Here is a 25,261-nt window from a genome sequence, read left to right on the forward strand (position 1 = left end):
CTGTACAAGTATGTTAGCAGTCCTAATGTCACCAACAAAGCCAATGTTGTAAGTGAAAGAAGTGGAGAAAAAAACCCAACAATTTAAAGCCCAAACCAGATCAAACCTTTAGGCTTGGGCATTTCCTAGTATTCAATTGTACTTTTACACATTAAAATCCAAATCAACAACATGCTTTGATTCAATTTTACAATTATTTGTGGCCCCTGCGTCATCGGTTTGCTGATATAGAATTTAAAACAAAATGTTAGCACCTTCAAATTCATTAAGTATAAAGTAAGGTCTATAGATAAATCAGAAAATAAGTAGAATGTGGTATCTGTGATATCTATGCATAGTTATCAACCCCAGACTACATTTGTAAATTCAGTCTGCAGCTAGAAACAGTCAATGGAACTTTTTTACTCTGCTCAAACAGTAATGGTACTGTGTTCTTTTCATGACAACTTTAGCATGGCCATGGCACTGTGATGAAAGACGTTACTGTGCTGCCTGCATTGGCCAGAACATTCTTTTGAGCATTGCTTGATGTACTCATTGCTCATTGTGATGACTCCCTAAGACATTTTCAAGAACTCCATGTTAGCGCCTCAAACAAACTGAGCTTACTGGACACTGACTAACTCAAACAAACATGCTGTAGATGGGCGGGTAGACCCATCTAACCGAGCAACATTAATGCTTTAAACCACCCATGACGCTTTTTTTCACTAACAAGCCAAATCTGTAACACACTGGTAGTTGCTCGATTTAGCAAGAACAACTACTGTTATGAATAATTAAATGTCTGACTTACTGGTTGACCCTCATTTTTTAATCCACTATACAGAATAAAAAGCAATGTACTCTATTCAGAACAGTACAATTGTAGTAAGTAAGAGCAACAAAAACCTTCCAGGGCTCCTACTCTGGTAGCCAATTGAGGTTACACTGAAGTATCTGCAGCCTTGGACCGACCATTATGCCTAAATATCAAAACCACATCTAATGTGGACAAAGAAATGCAAAAACAAACACAAGAATGAGAAAACAGAATAATTATTAAAGAGAAATTACTACAGGAGGATTCATTCCTCAAATTCTGTATCCATTTACTCATTCCTTTGTTCATCTTGTCAAACATGAAAGAAATGTATACATTTATTTTAAATGTTAATTTAACTTTAGTTTTGTCAAATCTAGTACCCTCTATGCAAGTTGATTTTTTCCATTTGATGAAAGAAGTGACCTGTGCTTCAGGAGGAAGACAAAAATCACATGATAAGAATGTGACGAGATGAGAAATGTCCAGAAGGCCCAAAGGCACCAAAGGTTCTGACTGACTTCTACTCATGTGGCTCTGCCTTCTTTTCATTTTGGAATGAAACATGAACACAAGCAAAAATACAGAACCATAACATTCGCCCCCTTAATATGAATCATGCCAGCTGGGCAACAGTTGTATGCCACAATCTAATACAGACTACACAAATAAAGCTTCATTGTCAATCCTGCTTTTCATTTACATAGCCCAAACAAAATAAGATTTACTCAGTCAAATGTATAAGGAATATTAAATAGATAAATCTGTTTTAGACTTAAATCTCTGAAAGATCTTCTTCAGATCTCATGTTTCTTCTCTCTGCCATTTTCTTCCTATTTACTCATCATATAGGCTACACTTTAGCTGTTCTTCAGCAAGGGTTAGGGTGACATGCTGAATTTGAATCAGTCATTTAATGGGGTCCAAAATAGTGTTTACTGATATTTCACTTATTAACCATTTAATGAGTATAATCTTTAACAAAGTACTGTAGATATCAGTTTATAATAGCAACTAGAACTAATTTCTTAAAGGTTATTAATTACTAACCAATATTTTATATAGAATTAATTTCTTTACCAGACAAATGAGACACCATGGTGGTTAACCACATCTATAATAATCTGTCATCTATATCTAGCGCTAATGTATAATGGCATATGTAAATTCTAACTCACTTAGTTAAGCATATCTTTTAGATATATAGGATAATATATAACAGTATTTGTTTGTGATCTGTTAAAATAGTTAATTACTTGATAATTTAAAAAAAACAAAAAAAAAAACAAAAAATGCTCTAGTGCACTGCTTGCTCAAAATACATGCACGCACACACATACACAAAACACGCAGCTCAAGTAAGCTTTGTGCATGGCCTCTAGTTTGGTTTCATCTACCGGAAAAATGAAGAGATTAAGGTGGATTATATTTGCCATGTTTATGCCATTCAAATCAGGAATGAGGACTCCCTGCTCACGATGCACTGCCTCTCTAAAATCTCCTTTTAGCATCCCGTATTCCCGGAGGTTTTGGCCCCTGTCTGCGTGCATTATGAATTCTAGTCTCCTGATGGCTTAGCTGTGTTTGAACACTTTTATACTCCGCAGCCAAGGGCTCTGAGGCAGAGGCTGACATTTCTATCCTGTGTTTCAAAACCAGTTGCTAAAATTACAGATTTTGCTGTGTGATGATTTGCTTACTAACAGCTCTATTTAAGCTAAAAAACGTGCACCCACTTTTGAAGTCACACAAAAAACGAACTACAAAAGATACAATATTGGTCACTACAGTAATTATTATTCAACTATCAATCTCACACAGTAAAAATTTGTTATTTGTTATGTATATTAAACATAGCTTTTGTGGTTTTCACATATGACATGTGAAAAGGGTGGGATATGCCAACAGATGTTCCTCCTCCAAAAGATCACAGAACCATGTTTTTTGTCTAACATTATAACTGCCATAACCTGCTCCATATTAATGCCATGGAATGCTGCTAATGCTGCTTATCTCAGACTTATAACTGCATGGAAAATATCTCACTGTGACTGGTTACTTACCTGTTGACACATTGTCATCTGTATGCCAAACACCAACCACCTTGTCAACCCAGAGGCTGTGGGTTTTCGAACTAACTTGTCACTCGGTGCCACAATATTCACTATTATTCACCAGTTCCTCTTCCTGCAGTGTTTCTTACTGTGACAGTGTACTATATGTCATTTATTGCACTGCTGTATGTGAGAAAAGGATATCTATGTATATGTTTGCAGTACTGAGAAAATTATTACTTAAAAATGTTTTATGTGTCAAAAATCTGAATGAAATTTGCACTGCATAGAGATATTTACCACCGTGCACTGCAGGGAATTGATACACCTCTAGATGCTGAGAGAAATCTTTGAATAGATCCATGTTTTTATGCCAAGTCAGTTATAATATCACAACCATGTACTCGGCATTTTCAAAATCACTATGACATTTCTTAGTGTAATTAAAAGATGGCTTTAAGTGAGCCATCTGTAACTCTCCTACACATATGCTCAGTCTGAAATGAACTGGAACCCCTTGAGATTCAGATGGCATGTGAGGTTAAATTAAGAATGCTTGGCGTTAAAGCTGTGGTTGTTTACAAGATCATAAGAGTTTTTTCCACACTGAAGCCCTTCTACTACAAATATGTCACTGCTGACCATTTAAAGCATACACTTATATATCTTCTTTCTGAATGAGTTTTTGCCACCTCCCAAGCAGCCTGTAGTGTCCAGAAACCTTCTTTAATGTAAAACGCTACTAAAGTTACACTCCTGTTTGTGCTTAGTATTTTCCTTCTGAGTCTGTTTACAAGACACAGAGCTCTTGCATACAAAGCTGTTCGGCAGCTGACTCCCATGTCTCTGATGTCAGAGCCTCCCACCAGTGCATGACTCTGCTACACCAGTATTACAATATTTCAAAGAAATCTGTGCTTTCAGCTGCTTTATCACACAGTATTAATGTTTACTGTTTGAAGGATTTGGTAACTGATCTCTAACAAATTTCAAGTTTCTGAAAATAGATTTCCATACCATAGTGAAGTCATGGTAAACTAATAGCTGCCTGGGAAAAAAGGGATAACTGTGAAAACTGAAAATGTACTGAAACATACAACACGTTTTTTCCTTTTATCTTTATCTCATATTTGACTTTGTTCTGTTTTTGTCCAATTCTCATCCTCATGTCATAGATGATGAACCAGTTGGACCAATGTAAGTAAATAAGTATTCTTCTTGCTATACATATAACTCATATTGGTACTGTAATTTGAATTGCTATTACCTTCAGGTTACTAAATCGCAACTGCTTCTTTTCTAGGAAAACAAATTCAACGAACAACCACAAGGACAAAAACATTCGCCAGAGGAATACAAAATAAGCAATTTACTCAAGTAAGACACTGTTGTAGAGGATGGGGCTGGATATAGAACTCAATGTGAGGATTAGCCATAGTTATACCTTCTCTTGATTTTCTCTTCACAGGTGAGATGGCTAAACTGCATTTTTTGACAACATGAAGGTGTCAGCGGTGGATAGAGATCCGGGCAGTTTTCAAAAAAGCATATCTTGTCTCATTTTATGAGAAACAATATCAGCATAACACTGGCAACAAAAAGAACATAATGGCTGTCTTAAGCATGCCTTATTCAGTCTTACATGGAGTTTGCAGGATGACGAATAATGACGAAAACCACCACAAAGGTGTACACATTTTTAATGTGCTGTTGATGTCTCCTTTATTAATTTTATCATGTCCTCAAATGAGGTGATCCCTTTTGTATTACATATCATGTACAATGCATGCAAGATAATTACGCAATAGGATACTCAGAATAGACATTTTCTGTTGTTATCCCTCGTGTGGCTTTTTTGCATCGAAAATGACCTATGTTTTTTATGGAGTCATCCTTAACATACATATATATATATATATATAAATATATATATATACACACACATATATATATATATATATATATACACATATAGTTTGCTTTATTCTTAAAGATTTGTACAGCATATCATTGTCATTTAACTGTTTGAGTTTGTGACAAGAAGTCCTATTTTAACAGATCTTTTATTGTGAAGCAAGGGCTTCAATGACTGGCAGTATTTAACTTTAATTGAGAGTGATTACAGAAAATGACTACTGTGTGTTTAACTATCTAAACTAAAATGATAATGTGTATTATTTTTACTTTATTTCCAGAGTAACTTAGGTGTCTTGTATATGTTGAAGTATGAGTGTTCAAATGATAGGAAATCTGTAAAAAAATATTTTTTTTATATTTCCCAATTTCATGAATTGATTTTTATTTTTTATTTTTTTCTCTTTAACTGTATAGCATGGCTATAATCCTATGCAATATGTATTCTTAAATAGATATATGGAGGGCAGTTTGTTTTACTCAGTGAAGCTTTAATATTGTGGGATCACTTGGAAGCTGGCATAGCAAAATTCACTGCTGTAGCTGCATGACTCCTCTTTCAATACAATGTATCCATGTGTGTTGCGGTGGGAATGGACCTGCATTAAGGTGGGAACAGAGGGACCAGAGTATATAGCCACGATCAAACATGAGTGAGACCAATACTTTTTTTCTGAATAAAACGTTAAAAAATGAATCTAGATTTTTTTTTTGTTTGTTTTGCAAATTCTTCCTCTGAACACCTAAATTCGATGCAACTGAAAACATCCTCTTTGGGCCATATACCATAACAACTAATATGTAACAACATTTCATCATCGGCAGCACAGCAAGAAACCACCACCAGGTACTGCCTACACAAACTGTATAAGAAAAAACCCATTGCACTGACTCGACCTATCTGCCTTCAGCTGTTGTTAAGTCTTCACTCTTGAAGCAATTTCCGCAGCTCCCCCTCCACCTTCTCCACAAATGCAGGAAAGCTGGGATCCAGCAAACAAACACGAAGGATTGGCTCAAAGTCACCCTGTGCCAAAGAATCGTGGTGATATACTTGAGGTAGAGTGACAGCAGTCTCTCCCAGGAAGTGCTGTGGATGGTCCAAAGAATATTTCAGTGAGAAAATGGGAAACAGTTCAAAGTGAATTCACTGAGAACCCTTTACCCCAGTAAGAATCAATAAAAACATTGGCTCCTTAGTTAAACTTAACACAAATTTACAATCAATATATTGCACAGTGACTGATAAATTTTAGCAGCTGTTAGCTGTGGATAACCTGCTGTTTGCTTCCTCTAACTTTTAAGAATGAATACCTGTGTAAGATGCTTGATGGACACTGATCCTTGGACAACCTCAGCCTCAACTCCAACAGCCTTTCCCTGCCAAGTTTGCAGACACAGGGTGACACACAAAAGAAGAAAAAAGATTTGACAAACCCGGCATGACACCACAGGGTTAAGAGGCCAATCAATGGCTTCATTACTAATTGAAAGATATCCACCCCTCAAAGCCCTTTCATCTTCACTGTGAACTCCTTCAGTGAGTCTGTTTGTTAAAGGTCAAATTCAACCCTGTGGCAGAGTCCATTCCTTTCTCAGTCCTTCGTGTTAAATGTTATGAAGCCCAGAGGAGCTGGATCTAAGTTTAACTCAGAATCCAGTTTCTAATTAACCATATCCTCTTGAGTGTTTTCAAGTTTGAAAATAAATAAAAGGCAAGTACTGACATGAGGCACCAACAATCTCATCCCTGTGTCATTTGTAGAGTGTACATTTCAGCTGGTTAAATGCTTTGATGACAATGTTTTTTCTTTTCCTTTTGTTGTCATTGTTGTTGGTTTTTAGCTTTTGGACAAAAATGTTTGTTTTCCTTATCAACAATTTGACTGTTACAGGCAATATTAAGAACTATTTTCTTCAGTGGCTTAAGGGGTATGCCACTTTGATGGTTGTATTTATGAATTAATTATATTATTGTTCTACATTCCTGTCTGTGCGTGTGTGTTTGGGGTGGGACATACTGTATTCTACACCATATATTGCATTGTAATTGGCTAATGAGACATGTGCAGTATATAGTCTATCTCACTCCACCTACTGCAGTTGTAGTGTCACCTCTAAGAATAAAACAGTATTGCAAATAGCACCATCTAGTGAGGATGATATGGCCACTGTTGATGAAGCTGACCACAGCATTGTGACAATACTGTTGACTAAGCAGTGAATAATAACTGCATATCTTCAGCTATGGCAATTTACATTACACTGATATATCTTTAAATTTAAAAAAATAGAGTAAAATACATAGTTGCATAGAGATCAATGTCTCATTCCCATCAAACAAGGACTATGGCAGGGAGAAAAAAGCAGCAGCTACAAACCAGACTCTTAATGTCACAGCCATATTTTAGGGGATTTCTATAGGCTACACATTTTGTCAGTGTCGGTGCTGGTTACAGAACAGACAATTTATTTAGTGAACTGTAAAGTTGGCAACCTGTATCACTGGTGCAGAGACTTCAGTGGGGGGCTGATTATGGGGTGGTGGGGTGTCATCCTGAGTGGTGACAGGCAAGTACTCCATCAGTTTTTCCACAGCACTTGAACACTCCTTTATAGCCTCTGCCCTGCTACTTCCATCAAACTGCATCCTTATCATGCGACTTTCTCCCTGCAGAAATCCACAAACACATTTGATCTCTATCTGTCAGTCTAATGAAAACATATTCTTCTGTCTGTATGATGTTTTTGTGGGATCAGCATCTCATTAAGATAAAAAGGGTTTGGTACACATGAAGGCAACTATGATGAAACGCTTAATGTTAACAGCAAATCATACAAGTGATAATTTCACTATGGAGAGGCTGTTCAGCAGTACAGCATTGGAATAAACTGTATAAAAAAACCTAATAATCCACATTTTGAGTATTAATAGTTTTCTTTTACAATTTGTTATAGTAATAAATATGAGGATCTTGATCTTGCAAGAGAATCAAGGTATTAGGCCAGACCTTGAGAGGCCACTACCCACCATATGACTGCGTGTATGAATCCATCTCACAACTCACCTTTACAGTAACTTGAAGCATCAGGTTATCAGATTTCTGCTGTACTTTGAGAGAGTCTGAGCCACAGAGCAATGGGATTGTATCCTGAGAAAAGACAAGAGAATGAACATCTTTAGCAGCCAGGACAGGGAATTTCTATCCACAGGCTACATTACCTGATGGATAACATAAAAAAACACTGAATTAAAAAACATTCAAATTTTCTACTGCTCCATCAGCTCGATTTCCACTCATTCACTCAGAAACAACTACTGAATGAAATTCAAGGACAAAAGTAAGTATTCTAGATTTATCAGGAAGAAAAAAATAGTTACCTGAAACTGCCTGCAGGGGTCTCTATTTACTCAGTAACCTCTAAACCTCAGGTTTGAGGCTTACAAGCTCATTCACACACACATTTAAACAAGCAGATGTATGTAACAATAGCCTAATATTATGACCTATTTTGATAAATTTGATTTTTTTTTTGACTTTATAATTATGAGTGTAGATATAAAAATTTTTTCAAACATTTTTGAGACTGAGCAATATTATGATTTGTAATTCAAGGGGGGAATCGTCTCAATTAAGTTGCAGTGAAAGAAAGATGTGATTTTCCGTGGGATATATAAATGCTGAAGCATGTTCTTTGGTATGAATTTGTATTAAAATTCAAACTTAGGTGACCACTGTACTGTTTGCTAGAAAACAAAACATAAACTCATCTTCACTGCAAATACTTCCATGCAGTGCTCAGTGAATGGTTTATGAAAATGATATGAATCACATGCTATAGCCTTCTCAGTCACCAGATCTCAAACTAACTGAACACCTCTGGTGCATTCTGGACTGGCATGTTAGCCAGCTTTCTCCACAACCATCGTGACAGTACCAAATGAGGGAATATTCCTCGGAAGTATGGTGTCAATCTGTCAAGAGGATTTCCTGAGAATCTATGCCAAGGTGCACTGAAGCTGTTCTAGTGGCTCGTGGTGGGTTTTTTCCTTCGTTTGACACTTATGCAGAAAGAATGAATGCAAAAGATATTAAGCATTAAACACTACCGACTTTACTTTTTTGTTTTGCTTTTTTTGTTATTTTGTTAAGTCAAGAGTATCATATTTTAAGGAGAGGACTTAAGCTCATCAGTCCCCGCTTGACTTTCTCTAATTCAACAAAATTTTAGTGATGTTCAAAGACAATTCCAGAAGTTTCTTTCAGACCTTATCATGTAGCCTAGAGGCCTGAGCTCTCTGTATTGAAAGTTCCTGAGCATTCACTGCACCAAGCCATAATAGACCAGTCTATCATCCCCAGTGAAAGCTCTCTGCAGTCTGACCTGAATATCTGTCTGGCTCGACACCCTGGCGCAGCAAGATAGCCTTGTGTCCTGCCAGAACGCCATTAATGAGACATTGGTTAGTCCCTCAAATGTCTTTTGTCTGCAGAGCAGGAAGCTAACTTAGGCCACAATAACTCGTGAAAATGCCAAATTTGTGTTCTACTCTTACTATTTTACATGCTTAAGCTGACTTCTACAGTGTAGCACACCTGATAAAAGATTATGTGCAGAAACAGTTGGATTACCACACTGTTTACCATTATTTGTTGTGGTAGCTTCAGTTTCTTGCTCTGATTTTCCACAACTGGTATTGTCCTACTTGTGGAGTTGTACATGTACACAGTCCATCTTATCATAAAATAGAAATGGAATAAAGGCATGCAAATTCTTGCCTAACCTGACTACCAGATCAAAATCTGAACCAAGGCTGAGGTGGTTTTAGGCTTTTTGTGAGCCTGAGCCCAAATTGTTCCCAATAATAGTCTTTAACTGATTTTGAACCTGTACCCAGAAAGTTCTGAGGGACCTGTGGCTTGAACCAACACTCCAGTCAAGTCCCATAAGATTTGAGCAGAAATGTCAAGCTCTTCAGCAGAATATTTCATATGGCCTTCATCGAAGCCTTTTATCTGGAAAGCAGATTTCTGTTTCTCATTTACGTCCCAAAAAATCTGCTGAGAAAATGGTAAATCTGCTTTTTAGCCTTTTTGTAAAAGGTGTTATTAAAAAAATGCTATTACATAGTAATTATACTGTCTCTACATAAACATAATTTTTTGTTAATTTCTTTATATTCACATAGAATCCTTGGTAAATAACAAAGCACAAAAAGAAACGCAAAAGCTACAGTGTAGTGATACATGCTATATGTACACTCTGCAGAGCAGTCATGTTTCATCCAGGAATGCCACTTTGGACCAGCATTACTTATAATTAATAGAATTCATATTCAATGTTCCCTTCCATATGGGGGAGGACAACCAATAATAACTGTGACGTACTACAAATTGCCAGTGTTGGAGCATGACATTCGCAGCTGCAGCCTTAAATGATTTCAACCAATTCCCCTATAGCCACAATTTATTTTTGGAATTACATAGCTTCATGTAAAGGCACATTGCAACACCTATGCAACACAGTGTTTTATGCACTGACATCTGCTACAGTCAGAGCTGAAATATCAGGGTCTAACCCTGAGCTGAAAGTCTGTATTTGAATATAAGAATTAATTGAGGCACCATGCTGCTCCACCAAATTTCAACTTATGATTTTTATGTATTTGTGAGACTGAAGTCTATCCTAAATCTAACTCTATTTTAATTTTAATCATCACTTGAATACCCTTTGTACATGCTATTGCAGCACAATTTTTGTATATTTCAATCTATAATTGCTAATCTTTCAGGGTATATTTTAGTGTCTTATTGCATTTTTTGTTCTTTTTCCTGAAGGGTTGAATCACATTTCAAACCAATAATTTGAAAGACAGTAAGGCTTTACAGTGAAATGGTAGAATTGGAATCAGCAATGACGCGAATCCCATATATGGTATTAACCACTGCACAAGTTTCAGAAAGCTGTAAAGAAACAAGTTAGTTAAAAGAACAGCCTTCTCACTACCAACAAGCACACCCATAAGGCTGGATCACAACATGCAGTGTACTAGAATATGGAAAATAATGGTTAATCTTCAGATGTTGTGGGTACAGCATAAGGGACAATTTATGAAAACAAAATATAAATAAAGAAAAGCAAAAACAGTCAATCTAGCCACATAGTTCTCTTACCAAGCTTTCCTGTCCTTGCAATACGAGCAAATATCCAGATTCCACAATTGTAAGGACAATCTCAGGTTTACTGTCATTTGTCTTAAATACCTGGTGAAGAGAAGAGGATATTAACCAGAGCAAATTTACAGTGACTGGTTAGTTTTCCTGATAATCTCATGATGGTTCCAAATATACATTTTGGAGGGTGTTGGGTCTTTGGTTAAATGATGATGTAATTAAATGAGATAAAATGAGGCATTTCATAAGTACTGCTTTATAAGGTTCTCAATTCTATCAGATTTTGAGAACATGATTTCACTGACTGTTTGTTAAGACACTGTGTATTTGATATCATTTTCAATATCATTGGGTTTTTTTTAAAGTGCTAATGAATGTTGATCAGATTCATTTTTTAAATAAAATCAATCAGATGAAAGCTTATATTTCCATGATCACAAACTGAGTTGAACTGTGTGTTACACCCTGTTATGTGCGAGTCTTATTGTAAATGTAACTAAATTCCATCTAAATTAATAGTTTGGAATATTATTGTAGTTCTGCTCTCAGAGTTGTCACGCAGAATACAGTATAAAGTAGGTGGAATTCAGTTTCACAGTCCTCCATCACCATTGTTTTCACACAAAACATGCAGCTCCAGCTTGCCATCTAGAGTCTGATGCAGTCAATGAAAGACAAAGCCACAATCCTTAAAGCTACACTTACTCAATTTGTTACAACTATTACAACTTGTTAACTATCTTCCCAGCTCACAACTGAACTGATATTTTGAAACTCAAATAACATTAGGCAATATACACTTCCACAAGCCTTCCAGACAGTAGAAGTCAAATCATTGCTATAATATATGATCTACAGTAATATATCTTGAGCCCCAAAATCAACCGTGTTCAGTATCAACTTTGACAGATATTTATCCCTTTCATACGATTATTAATAAGCTATTGTTAAAATTTATATTTCTGGAAATCAGAGTTTTTGTCATGTGAGTATTTTGTGTCATGTTCCAAAAGTGAATTTAAAACAGGACTGGGAATCATTGCAGAACTGTTTTACTTGAGAGTGAAGCTTCAAACGAAATCGTATCAGTTAACATGAGTTCCCACTAACAAAAACTGGAACTGCAACATCTCTAAATTCTTCTGTACAGATTCCAACATAAAAAAAGGTGTATGCAATACAAGCAACGTTTATCTTTGCCATGTCATTAACTAAAAATACCTTTATGTTTTGTGACTGTGGCAAAATAAACATTTTCAGGTCATCTAGCTTTATGAGCTCTAGTAACATGATAAAGACAGCTTTCATACACTTAATCATCAATGGATTACTCAAAAAATAGGAGAAAATGAAAGGAAAAATAGAAAAGAGTATTATGAATACGGCGGAATCAAAATAGCCAGAGTTCAATATGCAGAGAAAGTTAGAAAAAAAAAAAAAAATAGCTCCATGACTCAAAGTAATAACCCGCGTTCTGTGTAGTATCGCGTGGTCTGACATCAGCAGCCCTTAGACCCACCTACCTAACTACCTGCCAACTAGGATACCCCAAAACGAGTATCCTAGCTAGCAGGTAGAACTCCACCAACAATATAAGGGAATTGTAATTCATATGTACGCACACAATGCTAATGAACCAATACACCAGCAACAATGGTAGTTGCGCAAGCGGCTTCTAATGTCAGACAATGTATTACTACACAGAGCTAACGTTAGCTTAATAAAACTAATGTTAACTGTCTAGTAATCATAACGGCTTTCATTAAAAACGAGTAATTACCTTCCAAGGCTGTCCTCTTTTGTCTTTGATGCCTGGGACGAAACGCCCATAGCGTTTCAATCTCCATACCTGGTTGGTGGCCATTTTCCAGAAAACAAATTCTTTCCTTTTTTTGGAGGTTTGCGCATGCGCATTGAGAATACACGGAAGCTAAACTTGTGCATTAAACTTACTAGGCAGCAGTAGCAAGTTTAACGTGGAAATTACACCGATTTATCATCTCTGTGAGAAGTTTGAGACAGAATATTGCTACACAAGTACGGCAGCTCCTTTCAGGAATGGCTCAGTATGTAGGTTGTGTGCGTAGCGGGCGAGAGAGAGAGAGAGATTAGGCTGGCAACAAGAGCAGAGAGTTAGCTTATTAGTTAGCAGTTAGCAGTGCAGTTTTTTACATAACAGTAAATATATGTGCACTTCAGGCGGATTGCCACTAAATAAATGCTACGACTCCTCAAGACCCAAGTGCCTGCTTCTCCCTTGTGCTTCCCAACTACAGTCCCGATGATATAAGCCAGGAAAGGGTAACAACACTGCAGCAGGGAAGTGCAGGATTCTGAATTATCATTGGAGTGTGTCATTCTCAGGTAATGCTAAATATTTTGCTTAGCTCTGCTTGCCAGTCTGTAAAAGTCATGCCACTGATAGACAGATAGATAATGTGCTCAGCAAAATAAGGGAAACATATTAAATTTTACAAAAGTCAGCTAGGATTGCATCTTTTTTACGTTCTTGTCATAATCTAGTCTGGTATGTTGTAGCTGAGTACTGAGTATTAAAGAAACTAATGGCCTGGACATACCAGGAAATAAAAATGTATAAAGTGGAGACAAAATGAATGTACCGTATTAATTAATACTGTATTAATTAACCTTACGACTTCATACACAGAACGAAAGTAGTATTAGTATAATAGAATGCATATACAGCCAGTGTAAATACAGTAAAAGCATATTTCAGCAGAATCACATGGTCTCATGGCTGAACAAGTGACAAGTCGTCATATATTGATGGGAGAAAATAACCCTGGTCTCTGTTCAAAGATGCTCTCAAGAATACCAGCTCATTTGTAATGCTGGTGCCCCTGGCCACCCTTCTGCAGCCATCCATTGACATCTGGCTGCTGCCTTTGAGAAAACTAGAAACTAACTGGGGCTTGATAATATATCCCGACTGATACTGATTTTGGGAGTTACAATATCTAAAATGATCTCTGCCATTGGATTTTTTTTTACCATATAGTGAAATAACATGAACATAATATCTTGATACAGATCACTTGAGTCAGACATTACACGATTTTACAATAACCTACTAATACCAACAACTGCATTCATTTTGACTTAGGCTGACTGACTTGACTGACGTGATGCTGCTGGTGACTGCAGGGGTGGGGTAAAAAAAAGACTGCCGTCAAGTCGGGCACATTCTACATCCTGTAGTGTCAGCCAGCTCACAACACTGAGTGATCTTGTGCATGCACAGCTGTTGTGTGCTTTTGCATTTTAAAAGATGAGTGTATGGGGGCCAGCATTTCAAATAAGGGGGCCATTCTCAGTATGTCAGGCAAAATGCACTGTTACATTGTTTACTCACCCAAACATATGCTGTTCTAAAATATTTTCAGGCCAGACTCAAGGTTACATTAGTCTTTTGACACATGTGAAATAACATGTGAGTAATGTTTTATGGAAACACCTAGGGGGATGGGTTAAGGTGTATGGGAGGGAAGTCACACATGGAATACCTAATAGAGCAGGTATTAGAGAGATAACATTCTTTATTACCTCATGTTTGTTTGTCAGCACGATTATGCAAAAAGTACTGAACTGATTTGCACCAAACTTTATGGGTCTTGGGTCATAGAGGAACCCATTCAAATTTGGTGCCCATCAAGTTAAAGGGGTGGATCCAGGATTTTTTGTGAGATAAAGCATTTAACAAAAAATCAATTTCTAAGGTAATAATCTATGGATCTTGATGTTGATTAGAACCATAGACTTGAAAGTATCAAAAAGAGAGAGAGAGCGAGAAAAATATTGCTAGGAGGGTGAAAAGAAAAGAAATCTAAAAGATAAAACTATTACCTACAAGGGTAACTTTTTTGCTAGATATGAAAACTATAGTCTATGTTTCCCATATGTAAAAAAAAAAAAAAAAAAGATCTGCCAGAAGAAGGAGGTCAAACAAATGGCATACCCTGTGTGAGAGATGACAATATGAGATAATTAATTTGAAGTTCTTTGAATAAAAACATACCACATGTCATGTCAACTTACCACGTTGTCATTTAAGCCTTAAGCCAACTTGTTTAAAGGTCTGTTGTCACAGAGGTGGCTCCAAGTGGTTGCTGCTGTGAGGTTTTAATCTCATGTGTCTTGATGACGTTTTGCAGCACCAGTGAATGTTGGGCAAAATTTCAAACCAGCAAGCATTGTTTGAAGTCCAGCATGCATCCCCCTCAGTCAGTGCTGCACTATTGAAAACTGTTGTGGATCTGCTATGAATGCCCACTGATGACAAATTCATATTGAGTTTGAGTCAAAATGAAGGCTTGTAAGATTACACTTTTTGTTATTTTTTATTGACAATGTGATTACATCAATTTTTTTTCACAGAAAGAAGAAATTGTTTTAGCTGCTTTCTGTAAGGCTGTCCTGATCACTGAATCATGCCCCCCCCCACAGTTCTTGTATAGCTGGAAGAATCATCTCCACATAGGTTTCTTCTTTGTTTTGCTCTGAACCTCCTGCATCTGATTTCCTTGATTGTTTAATCTCCCCATCAGTTTATCCCTAAAGTTTTATCTCTCTTCCTCCTTGTTGCCCAGAGCTTGCTTGGTGCTCCTAAGAAACAGGCAGGATGTTTCCTTATCTGAGCCACATTGGAGCGACAGGCCCTCGACCAATAACACAGAGTGAGCTGGCAACAGCTTTGGCCCTCGCTAGCACTCCTGACAGCAGTGCAGTCACTCCCACAACAGCAAGCCAGGTGAGATTTATTTACATTTTGAAAAAGATATACAGACCCATTATTTTTATTCAAACCAGTGAACTGATGACAATACATTTATATTTTTCTGAAATATGATCTCTGCAACAAAACCTGGCCACCTTCGTGCAGATGAATACATTTATTTTATTTTTTTTCTTAACTGTCATTCTGTCTTTGATTTAGTCTGACCCCTCCAGTGGTGTAGCTCCCATGCCAGCAGGGACCCCAGTCAGTAACGATCTCTTCAGCCAGGCTCTACAGCAAGCTCTTCAAGCCACCAACATGTCTGCCCTACAGGTGAGACTAAGAACCTGCTGACTTCTCCCCATATTCTGTTCATGGAGGAAATGTGTTTATAAATACAGTGGCAAGAAAATGTAAATGAACCCTTTGGAATTACCTCCATTTATGTATAAATTTGTCCTAAAGTGTGGTCACATCTTCATCCAAGTTACAATTATGAACAAACTAACTAATAACTAACAACACACAAATCATTGTATTGTTCTTGTCCATTTTGAAAACATTTCAAACATTCACAGTGTAGGCAGGAGAAAGTATGGGAAACCCTCGGATAGTGGCATTAACAAAAGTTAACCAAAACAAAAAAGCTAGCTTGGAGTCAGGAGTTATCAAACCTGGAGTCAGGTCAATGAAACAAGATTGTAGGTGTGGGTTAGAGCTACTTTGACTTACTAGTACCAACATTTTTTGGGAATAAAAGTTGAAAACTGAAACTTCAAAAATGCACCATGCCTTAAGATTGAAGTCAAAAGTACGTTTTTATGCCCAGATCCTCATTGCAAAGTTGAACTAGTCCAAGACATATGAGAACACTTTGATACAGTGGTAAACCTCAATCACTGAAGAACACTTTTTCAGATTGATTGATTTAGCCATCATTTGATCCCTTGATCTCTTGTTCCTTGCCGTCCAGAGCCTTTTCTTGTCCAGGTCTTCCTGCACCTTGATCAATGATGCTTTAAGGCTGGAAGGTGCCTGGATTTCTTCTTCTCTGTTGCCTCTTTGAGAGCTTCCTCCAGTTTTTGTATTTTTAGGGAAGCATCCCATTCCATCTTCCATGATGTGGACAGGTCAACTATAAGGCATCTTCTCCTCTGTGATGTCTGTCAGTTCTAGTCTCAACTGCTCTGCCTCCATTATCAAGGCTCGGTTCTCTACTTCCAGCAGCTATATCTTCTCCTCTGTCTCACCCATGAACCGATTTAGCTCTAGCTCAGGTATTTGATGGAGGGCCTGTTTGGTCAGCTCCATTTCCATATCGGGGTCTTCTTCAGATAGAGGCAAAGACACATCTGTTCCTGCTTCTGTCTTCACTCCAGACTTTGTATCAGTAGACACAGCAGTTGAGACAGCTGCCTCTGCTTCCATCCTCAGTGCAGACTGTGCTTCATCTGTCTCTGCAGACTGTGTGTCAGTAGACACAGAATTTGACACAGCTGCCTCTGCTTCCATCTTCAGTGAAGAATGTTCTTTTGGTTTTGCTGCAGGCTGTCATGGAATCACAGTCAATCCAAAGACAAAGTTGAATGGATCAGTGGAAGCCGTCTTCCTCTGAGGCCGAGTCCTCTCTTTCTTGCTGGTCCTCTGTCCCTCCTTTATGTGCCGTTTTGATGGTGCTCTCTGGAGAGAAGGAAACTCTGTGTCGTTGAGTTGATGGCTCCACAAGGTCAACCACGTTGAGATTTTTAGTACTCCCAGGGTTGACTGGCTGAGGCCTTTGGCCTGGCTCACGAGCTGCTTCCTCAGTAGATTGGGGTTTTTATCTTTTTTCTTGTTCCATGGATGGCTGTGTTTCAGTAACTCTGTCCTGTTCCCTAACAAGCTCTGGTAACTTGTCTGGTAAGATGTTGAGTTGTTTGAGGCACGCAGGCTGAGTTTGTTACTTTCTGTTGTCTAGTGGTTTGTGCACTTGAGTAGATTTGTGTTCTCACATAAAAACAGACGGACAGAGATTCCTTGATTCATCAGATTTTTCCATTTATTATTAGGATTAAAAATCCACTTGTCAGTGCTCTACACTAGAGATGTGTGTAAAGGATATTGTTTCTAAATTACCTCAAAACTAGTTTGGCATTTCTGTACTACATTTTCTTCTTACTTACCAGCTGACATATAGTGCCTCAGTATACAATACACACACACACACACAAACATATATATAATATATATATATATATATATATATATAAAACAACTAATATCAGCCGATATAGCCATCTGGACATTTCATTGGTCCAGCTGTGTCAGATACCTGTGGCAGCCTGTCAGCTTGCCTAACAAGAGAACACTCATCACAAGGAACGCACTGCACAGGTAGGACATAAGCAAGAATATGCTAAAGTGTGCAGCCATGTGACTTATATTGTCTAGGTTTGCTGTACATTCAGTGTGTGGAAGCAAACGTTTCTGACATGGGCTGTGTGGCAGTTTTACAACACTGTGAAAGAAGGTATGTTCAGTATGGGAAAATACTACAGATTATACGTGTGGAGCGTTGTATTTGTATTTCTGTGACATTAGTTTAGCATGGTAGTCACAAACACCGGTCTTTCTCCCTCTCTCTTTGTCTTAAATTATAAGGTCTGAAAGGAGTGTGTGCAACATTTGTTCCTAAATGTTTGCCTGTGCATATTCTCATTTGTCCAGGTCATGGTATCCTAAAGGAGCCAGTCCCAGCCTGGTCAGATGCGTACACGAACTGATGAAGCCTCTTGGATGAGAGGTGAAACGTCTTCCCAGACAAATAATCAAGTCCAGTTGCGTTTTGATTTAAAACTCCTTTAGGGTTCCTAAATGTTTCTCTTAGAAAATCTCTTCTAAACAAATATTAATCATAGCAGAGTATTATTTTTAGAAACAAGAAAGTTTTAAAAATCCAACACAAAAAGTCTTTATTTTCACCAAAATGAAAATCAAATTGTATTCATCACTTTAATATAAAGCAAAGATAAATCAATAGATAAGTTAGATTGGTTTAATTTTATTATACAAATCCTGAAATGCTCTCCCTATATATTCCCATGTTCTTGTAGGATTAATCTGGATCTGCTTGTAAACTTACATTAGACTATCATGTTTTTTTTTGTTATGATCATATTGATATTTATGACAGAAAGAAAGGGATCTTCATATATTGAAACTCCCATTTGCCTACTTAGGACTTGAATGAATGACATAAAGGCTTGAAGGTACCTCTATTTTCACATGAATGTGGTAAATGTTTAATTATTGGCTGTGTGTGGGGTGGTGGTGGTGGTGGTGGTGGTGGTGTGTGTGTGTGTGTGTGTGTGTGTGTGTGTGTGTGTGTGCATGCGTGCGCGCGCGTGCGTGTGTGAGTGTGTGAGCGTGTGTGTGTGTGTGTGTGTGTGTGTGTGTTGGGGGGGGCGATGGTGAAGTTAGTATTACACATCATTACTGAAGATATTAAAGAATAGCCTACATATTTGTCGGAAGGGTTTACTCATAAGATCAAAATACTTAAGTGCATTATTCTGAAGACAGTACACCTTTCTAAAAATGGTTTTGTTTGTTATCAGCTTGGACGTGAAGAGAATATGTCAAATTCGAAATTAAGCCGAGTTAAACTATTTATTTTAACAGTGCTTTTGTTGTGACACCGTCTGTAAAAAGGTTACTTTGTGGATAATAACTTCTAATTGGGTTGACAAATGATATCAAATGTCAAAGAATGCATGTATTTGTTTGTATTTGTTACCATTTGAGAAGTCACGCGCATACTCTGCGTTCCCTATGAGAGCCTAAAACGCGAGCCTCTTCTAGCTTCAACTGTATTTGTGTGCGCAAATTACGCAGTGGATCAGCGTGATCATCTGGATCGCAAACAGACTGCTTGGTTTATCCATCTGGAGCCTCCTGCCTCGCCGAGCTGAACAATGGGTTTGCATCGCCTACCTGTAGCCTTAACTTGAGAGAACAGTGGAGCGTTTTAAGAATGGGAAGAGCATTCCCCTTTAAACAAGGTGGGCTGAGCTTATTTGCAGTTCTCGCTCCTATGGCAACCCAATAGATCAGCATCATGAATATTCACAATTCACCAAAACGCACCCTGACTATGGATCAGTGATGTCAGCGGTCCCTGGAATGCTCTACTGTATTTTGCATGATTGTGTCGCGTTGTTTGACGGCAGCTGGCAAGACATCTGACGAAAAGAGCATCCTTCGTCGCGCATGACCTTTCTCTCGTCTCCGTATCACCGTCCGTCGGCACATCCCTCACATGTCACGCAAAGGTGACTTTCAAGCAGTTTTTCCACTTTTGCGCACAATGTCGAAACGGCACAAAGATGTACATCGGGGACGCAGTGGCCAAGCGGACCGCCCAGACTGTGCGTGAGGACATATGCAAACTGTCAGGTAGTCTAATTATGAAAAAGAGTGTCTCCCATCTGTTTCAGTAGAGCCACGGCGGTCCATGTCATGTGTAGCAGGCTTTCAGGGATTCAGATTAGCTCCAGACTGATCGCTCTCACAAACAGATAGGGGAGCGCGGGGCTGGTGGCAATAATCGTTTCAATACAGCCTAACAATCAGGATTCATTTAATTTTCTCCACTGTGTCTCAATGTCATAATGGACAGGTTGCACTCCTCCATGCGTAAAAGGCTCTACAGTTTGCCACAGCACATTGGACAGAAAGCATCTATAATGGGCGAAGGAGAAGACGCAGACAAGGACACCCGGAGGAAGAGTATTAGGATGAAACCTCTACCGTCGCCGACCTCTGGGGGAAGCTGCAAAGGCATCGGGGAGAGCAAAGGTGGGGAGTCTGTGATCATGGAGACGGACATAGGGAGACCGATGAAGACCAGCTCAAATGGAGATTGTCGGAGGTTTCGAGGCAGCCTCTCGTCCATCACAAGTCGGCATGTGCACGACTCGGACTCGGCGGAGGAGAGGCGCCTCATCACCGAGGGGGATGTCACCCCAAGCGAGGAGAGCCCCCCCGGAGCCATCGGTGATGGGCCGCCGGATCAAGGCGCGCAAGGTGCCAGCGGTGGCGGTGGTACCCAAAACGACTCCCCAGGCCAGCAGGCAGGGTTTATAAAGTTGGATGGCATTGATCAAATTCTGCCGGACGATGAGAGATTATATCAAGCTGGGTTCATGCACAGACAGTTTGGAGCGATGCTTCAACCAGGGGTCAACAAGTTCTCCCTGAGGATGTTTGGAAGTGAGAAGGCGGTTGAACGGGAACAAGAGCGGGTTAAATCCGCCGGATTTTGGATAATTCATCCTTACAGTGATTTCAGGTAAATTCAGACACCTTACACGTGCTCTCCTCACAACAAATGTTTAAGCATAAGGCGTCACTTTGACGTAGATGCCTTGCACAGGCCCAGATGTTTTTTCTCAGTGTGTTTATCATTTATTAGGGCATTCATCACCTTAAGAGAAGCCCAGTCATCGTTTTATCCAGCTTTATACCACCTTCATCACTTATCTTACTCCTTCATGCTGAGAGATTACATTTTCCAAAGACAGACAAAAGACCAAAGACATAACTGTTATTGATGTGCTTGGCTGCTTTATGAAACCCCTACAATTCATCTATTTATTTATAGGCTAAATGAATGAGGAATTTTTCAGTACCATAACGGAAGAAAAATTCTATTCACTAGTTAGGAGGCCTGAAGACACACTGTGTTGTGTTATGAAACAACCCTCTGATATATCAACCATTGCTAATTAGGCCAGTTTACCTATCTTGTGCAGATGCTGTCCAAATGGATACATAATTGAATCCCTTTAGTGGTTTCTTCTCCTTTATTTGAGAAAACCTGTGTTCAGGGGGCTTCATTTATCACTGATTAGGGTTAGTGATGAGGCCTTCACTTCACATTGTCTTTACAGGCTTACATATTGATTTTCTTATTCTTCTTTCTTTATTTTGAAAAGCAACAGTGTTAAATTATTTACACTTAATTAAATGTGATTAATAATTATACTTGTAGGGCAATTTTGAATTGATCAACACATTTTCAGCATTTAATAGTGTTGTCTGTACTATTGACAAAATACCGCAGTAAAAGCGAATAGAGAAAGTCCATAGGCACTGTCGTTGTCGGACAGATTCCGTCGTAGTGCCCTTGAGTATGTTATTGGCCATATGCATCTGATTCATGGCCACATGGAGGCTCTTAACTGGATTTAAGGTCCTCGCTTTTAAGATTTCGGAAGGGTTATCAAAGAGTGCTTTTAAATAGTGGATGAAATTAAACTCATAAGCAAATGCATACATATGCATATGGCTTTTTTAGCATCTCAGATTTTTAGCATCTCAGATGTCCTGTTTGTATGAGCTGTTTGTCTGCACTTGTTATTCATTGCCAAAAACAGAGGCAGTTGCCAATGCTGTGGCTTGATCTGCATACTGTACACACTAAACACTCTATAGTATAAACAGGTGTGTATACAGAGTTGATATTATTAGACGGGCCTCATAGGATGAAATGCCTTTTGATCGAAACTGCTCACATAATTTGCTTCCTTCAACTAAAATAGTTTAAATAAATTTGACAAAATACATTTATTTTGACAACCTCATCGCTTGTATTGTACGTAGGGAATGAACCTTAGCCTCTTTTAATTGAACACATTTTTCTCTAGTTAAATAATTCAGGCAAAACTATTTCATTACAAGCTGTGTCAGCCTTGGCATTTAGTTCACCAGTGCATTCACCACCTATCATTTAAATCATGTGGAGACATTAGTGCTGGTGTAAAGGGATATAGAGCAGTATCATCATTGTTACACGTACTGTAACATTTCTCCTTGTCTGTGACATTGACTGTTGTCTCGGCTGCCTGGTGTTTGATTGACTATGATGATTTAATGACATGCGATATCGAAACTATCACTTATCACAGAGAGGGGTTTTTTCTCCCTCAAGAACAAGATGTCTGACTTTGAGAGACATGTGAGTTGTAGTGCGAGCTGCTTACAGGCCTGGGGTGTCGGAGGCAAAGGCTAAATAAGACTCTTCCTAGAATAGAAAACAGACATGTTTATCTGTCTGTTTATCCTGAGAGAAGGGACAAATACACCGTGGTGGCTGAGATCGTTGGATTTTTCCTGCTTAATTTTGTATTTAAGATGGACTATCTTAAGCTGTCATGAAAAGTTTTTATTTATTTATTTATTTTTTATTAGTTGTTTGTGTGTATGATTGAGAGTTAGACAGAAAGAGAGAGAAGAGATATCTGTACAACCATGATAGGATTTCGTGTGCTTGCCTTTCAGCCAGTTGTTTCATTCAGGTAGAACCAGACTCAGGTGATCAGTTCTGTTATTTAGTGTTTCCAATCGGTGATTGGGTAATTCTGCATTAATAAGCTGTCAGTTTCCATATAGTATTTTGTCTGTGTCTGCTCAGTCAAAACCTTTAACAAGTATACCAGGCATCTTGGCATATTGTTTTTTATACTCATACCACTCAGATAGTATGTTGGTTAGGGATTCCTATTTCCGAATAAACACACAGTCTGGACAGGTCATCGTGAAGAAGTGAGATATGTATTAGACAGTCTGCCATTTTTGTTGTGCTCCTCCCAGCTGGTTGTGTTTCCTCTGACCCTCTCTGCTCTCTTACTCACTGTGTTAAATGTCATGAGGAAGGGTGATTTTGGGCTTGGGGAGTCTGTCCTGATAGTGAAAGGTCAGAGATTTGGCACCAGCCATCAGTTTTGAAGTGTCTTTGAGCAAGACACAAACGAAACAGGGAATCTGTTTCACACTGCTCTCAGTGAAATAGATGCATGTGTGTCTCTTTCAGTGAGATGTACCAAAAATAAATAGATAAATGAAAATGTGCTGAGAGAGAAGTGTTCTAAAAAATGAGGTTAGCCACCCACTTGTCCGGGGTCTGAGGGTGGATACTGTATATTACCATAATTAAACATTTTGGCGATCTGAGAGCAGTTTGCTTGCGGTTCAAGCACTCAACACTATGATTACATAATCAATCAACTCTACAATTAAAACCACAGATGTGGCACTCAATCAGGAGAATAAAAAACTGAGACTGTGCTGGTTGGTTATCACTGTTTGGGAAAAGATTCTCATATATTTCTCTCTTGGTAACAGGGGAAAGACATACATATAAACATAAACAGATAAATAAACTTAATTAACTAATAGATATACAAGTCAATTAAAGGATAATAGCCCATTACTGAAGGAAGGCAACATCTATGACACCCTTTTATCAGTATTAAACTCCTAAAACCCATCACATGTTAGCTGGAGAAAAACATTACTTCATGTCAGTTAACACAGCATGTTAAGATGAGTTTCAGCTAGTACTTTATTTTTAATGAACTAAAGGAGAAACATGATACTTGGATGCCTACTTCCTCCAAAATGAGGATCAGGGACAGGACAAGATGACTGTAATTAAAGTACACAAGGAGATGAGTGGGACCTTTTAAATGGACCCAGAGGAGAGAAGGGTCTCTGTGACTAAAAGTTCTATTCCCATGTCTGCATCAAAGCTTTGGCACTATAAGCTCAAATTAGAGTGTCACAAGGAATCACATAGTCATCACTGTGGCGGAATTCAGCAAAATCTCCTCTTGTCAAGTATTGTATAACGCTAAGAAGCAGGGGTGGAGCAATATCTTGCAAGGGAAAAAGACGGATTAAAAATGGCATCATAATCCAATCTACAGCCTCAATTCCAGATCCAAAGCTGAACAGCCTCCTTCGATTCTGAGCAAGCATCTCCCAGTGAACAGATATGGTCAGTTAACCAGAGGGTGACTTCTACAACCCGAAAAAGGGGAGACAAGCTTTCCTACAAGATGACTGATTTTTATGGAGTCTGAAAATAAATATGATTATTACTGACCTTAAGAACACGGTGACCATAAAATATCTGTGGAGGTTTGATAGGATTGTTGAGCAATACATATGATTGGTGCTGAGATAACTGCGCCCTCTGCCCTGCTCCTCACTGGATGCTTCGGCTGGATATCTGCTCTGCTTACTTGTCCCGAAAATGTGACTTTATGATTGTTATTTAAAAGATGCTGTACCATACGCTGTGCTGAGACCTACTGATATGGCATGTCCTTGGTAGTAAATAGAGTGACAAAAGTCATATAATACTTGTGCCCTTTTTAGAGGTAACCAGATTTCTGTGCTATCTCAGTGTTTGACAAAATAATACCCCTCCCTATCGTTGCATGATGAAAACCAGGTGATGACTTTTTTTCTTACCTATTTGCATAGAGCCCTCTGACAACGGCACTGTGCAGTGTTCTAGACAAATGATGCGGCACAATATTAGAATGCATCCCTCTGATCGTCAAGTGCCTTTTAATTATCTTGTGATTCAGAGCCCAGGGGACACATCTGTTGGAAAGACTTCCACATTTCCCTGGAGAGATAGAAAAGAAGATGTCGCACATTAGAACTCTTCTTTACACTGAAGGCTCTATTAAGCCCCCCTTTTTCCTTTAGAACTGTGTTGCCAACACTATCAGAGAGGGGGGTCGGCTGT

The 25,261-nt window shown here is 38.5% G+C and overlaps 3 protein-coding genes across 5 annotated transcripts in view; 2 read left to right on the forward strand and 1 right to left on the reverse strand.

Moving 5' to 3' along the window:
- Positions 1-5,467, forward strand: part of LOC111218713 (neuroplastin-like) — a 28,449-nt gene extending 22,982 nt beyond the window's left edge. For 2 of the 3 annotated variants that reach the window (XM_022741143.1, XM_022741158.1), the window contains 3 exons: positions 4,032-4,053; positions 4,160-4,233; positions 4,325-5,467. In XM_022741143.1, coding sequence (XP_022596864.1) covers positions 4,032-4,053; positions 4,160-4,220 — 83 coding nt within the window. In that variant the 3' untranslated portion in view covers positions 4,221-4,233; positions 4,325-5,467. The remainder of the gene's footprint in view (positions 1-4,031; positions 4,054-4,159; positions 4,234-4,324) is intronic. The other variant, XM_022741151.1, reaches the window with a different exon arrangement.
- Positions 5,468-5,558: 91 nt separating this feature from the next.
- On the reverse strand, positions 5,559-12,810 carry rec114 (REC114 meiotic recombination protein). The gene is made up of 6 exons (XM_022741170.1): positions 12,727-12,810; positions 10,947-11,036; positions 7,839-7,922; positions 7,268-7,441; positions 6,085-6,150; positions 5,559-5,860 (listed from the first exon to the last, which is right to left on the reverse strand). The coding sequence occupies exons 1-6, from the start codon at positions 12,808-12,810 to the stop codon at positions 5,696-5,698; spliced, it is 663 nt and encodes a 220-aa protein (XP_022596891.1). The 3' UTR covers positions 5,559-5,695.
- Positions 12,811-20,330: 7,520 nt separating this feature from the next.
- LOC111221325 (potassium/sodium hyperpolarization-activated cyclic nucleotide-gated channel 1-like) overlaps positions 20,331-25,261 on the forward strand; it is a 68,599-nt gene continuing 63,668 nt past the window's right edge. Inside the window, exon 1 of the mRNA XM_022744685.1 lies at positions 20,331-21,010. Within this exon, the coding sequence (XP_022600406.1) occupies positions 20,331-21,010 (680 nt within the window). The remainder of the gene's footprint in view (positions 21,011-25,261) is intronic.

Source organism: Seriola dumerili, unplaced genomic scaffold (genome assembly GCF_002260705.1).
Source record: "Seriola dumerili isolate Sdu_G_001 unplaced genomic scaffold, Sdu_1.0 BDQW01000003.1, whole genome shotgun sequence".
Lineage (NCBI taxonomy): Eukaryota > Metazoa > Chordata > Actinopteri > Carangiformes > Carangidae > Seriola > Seriola dumerili.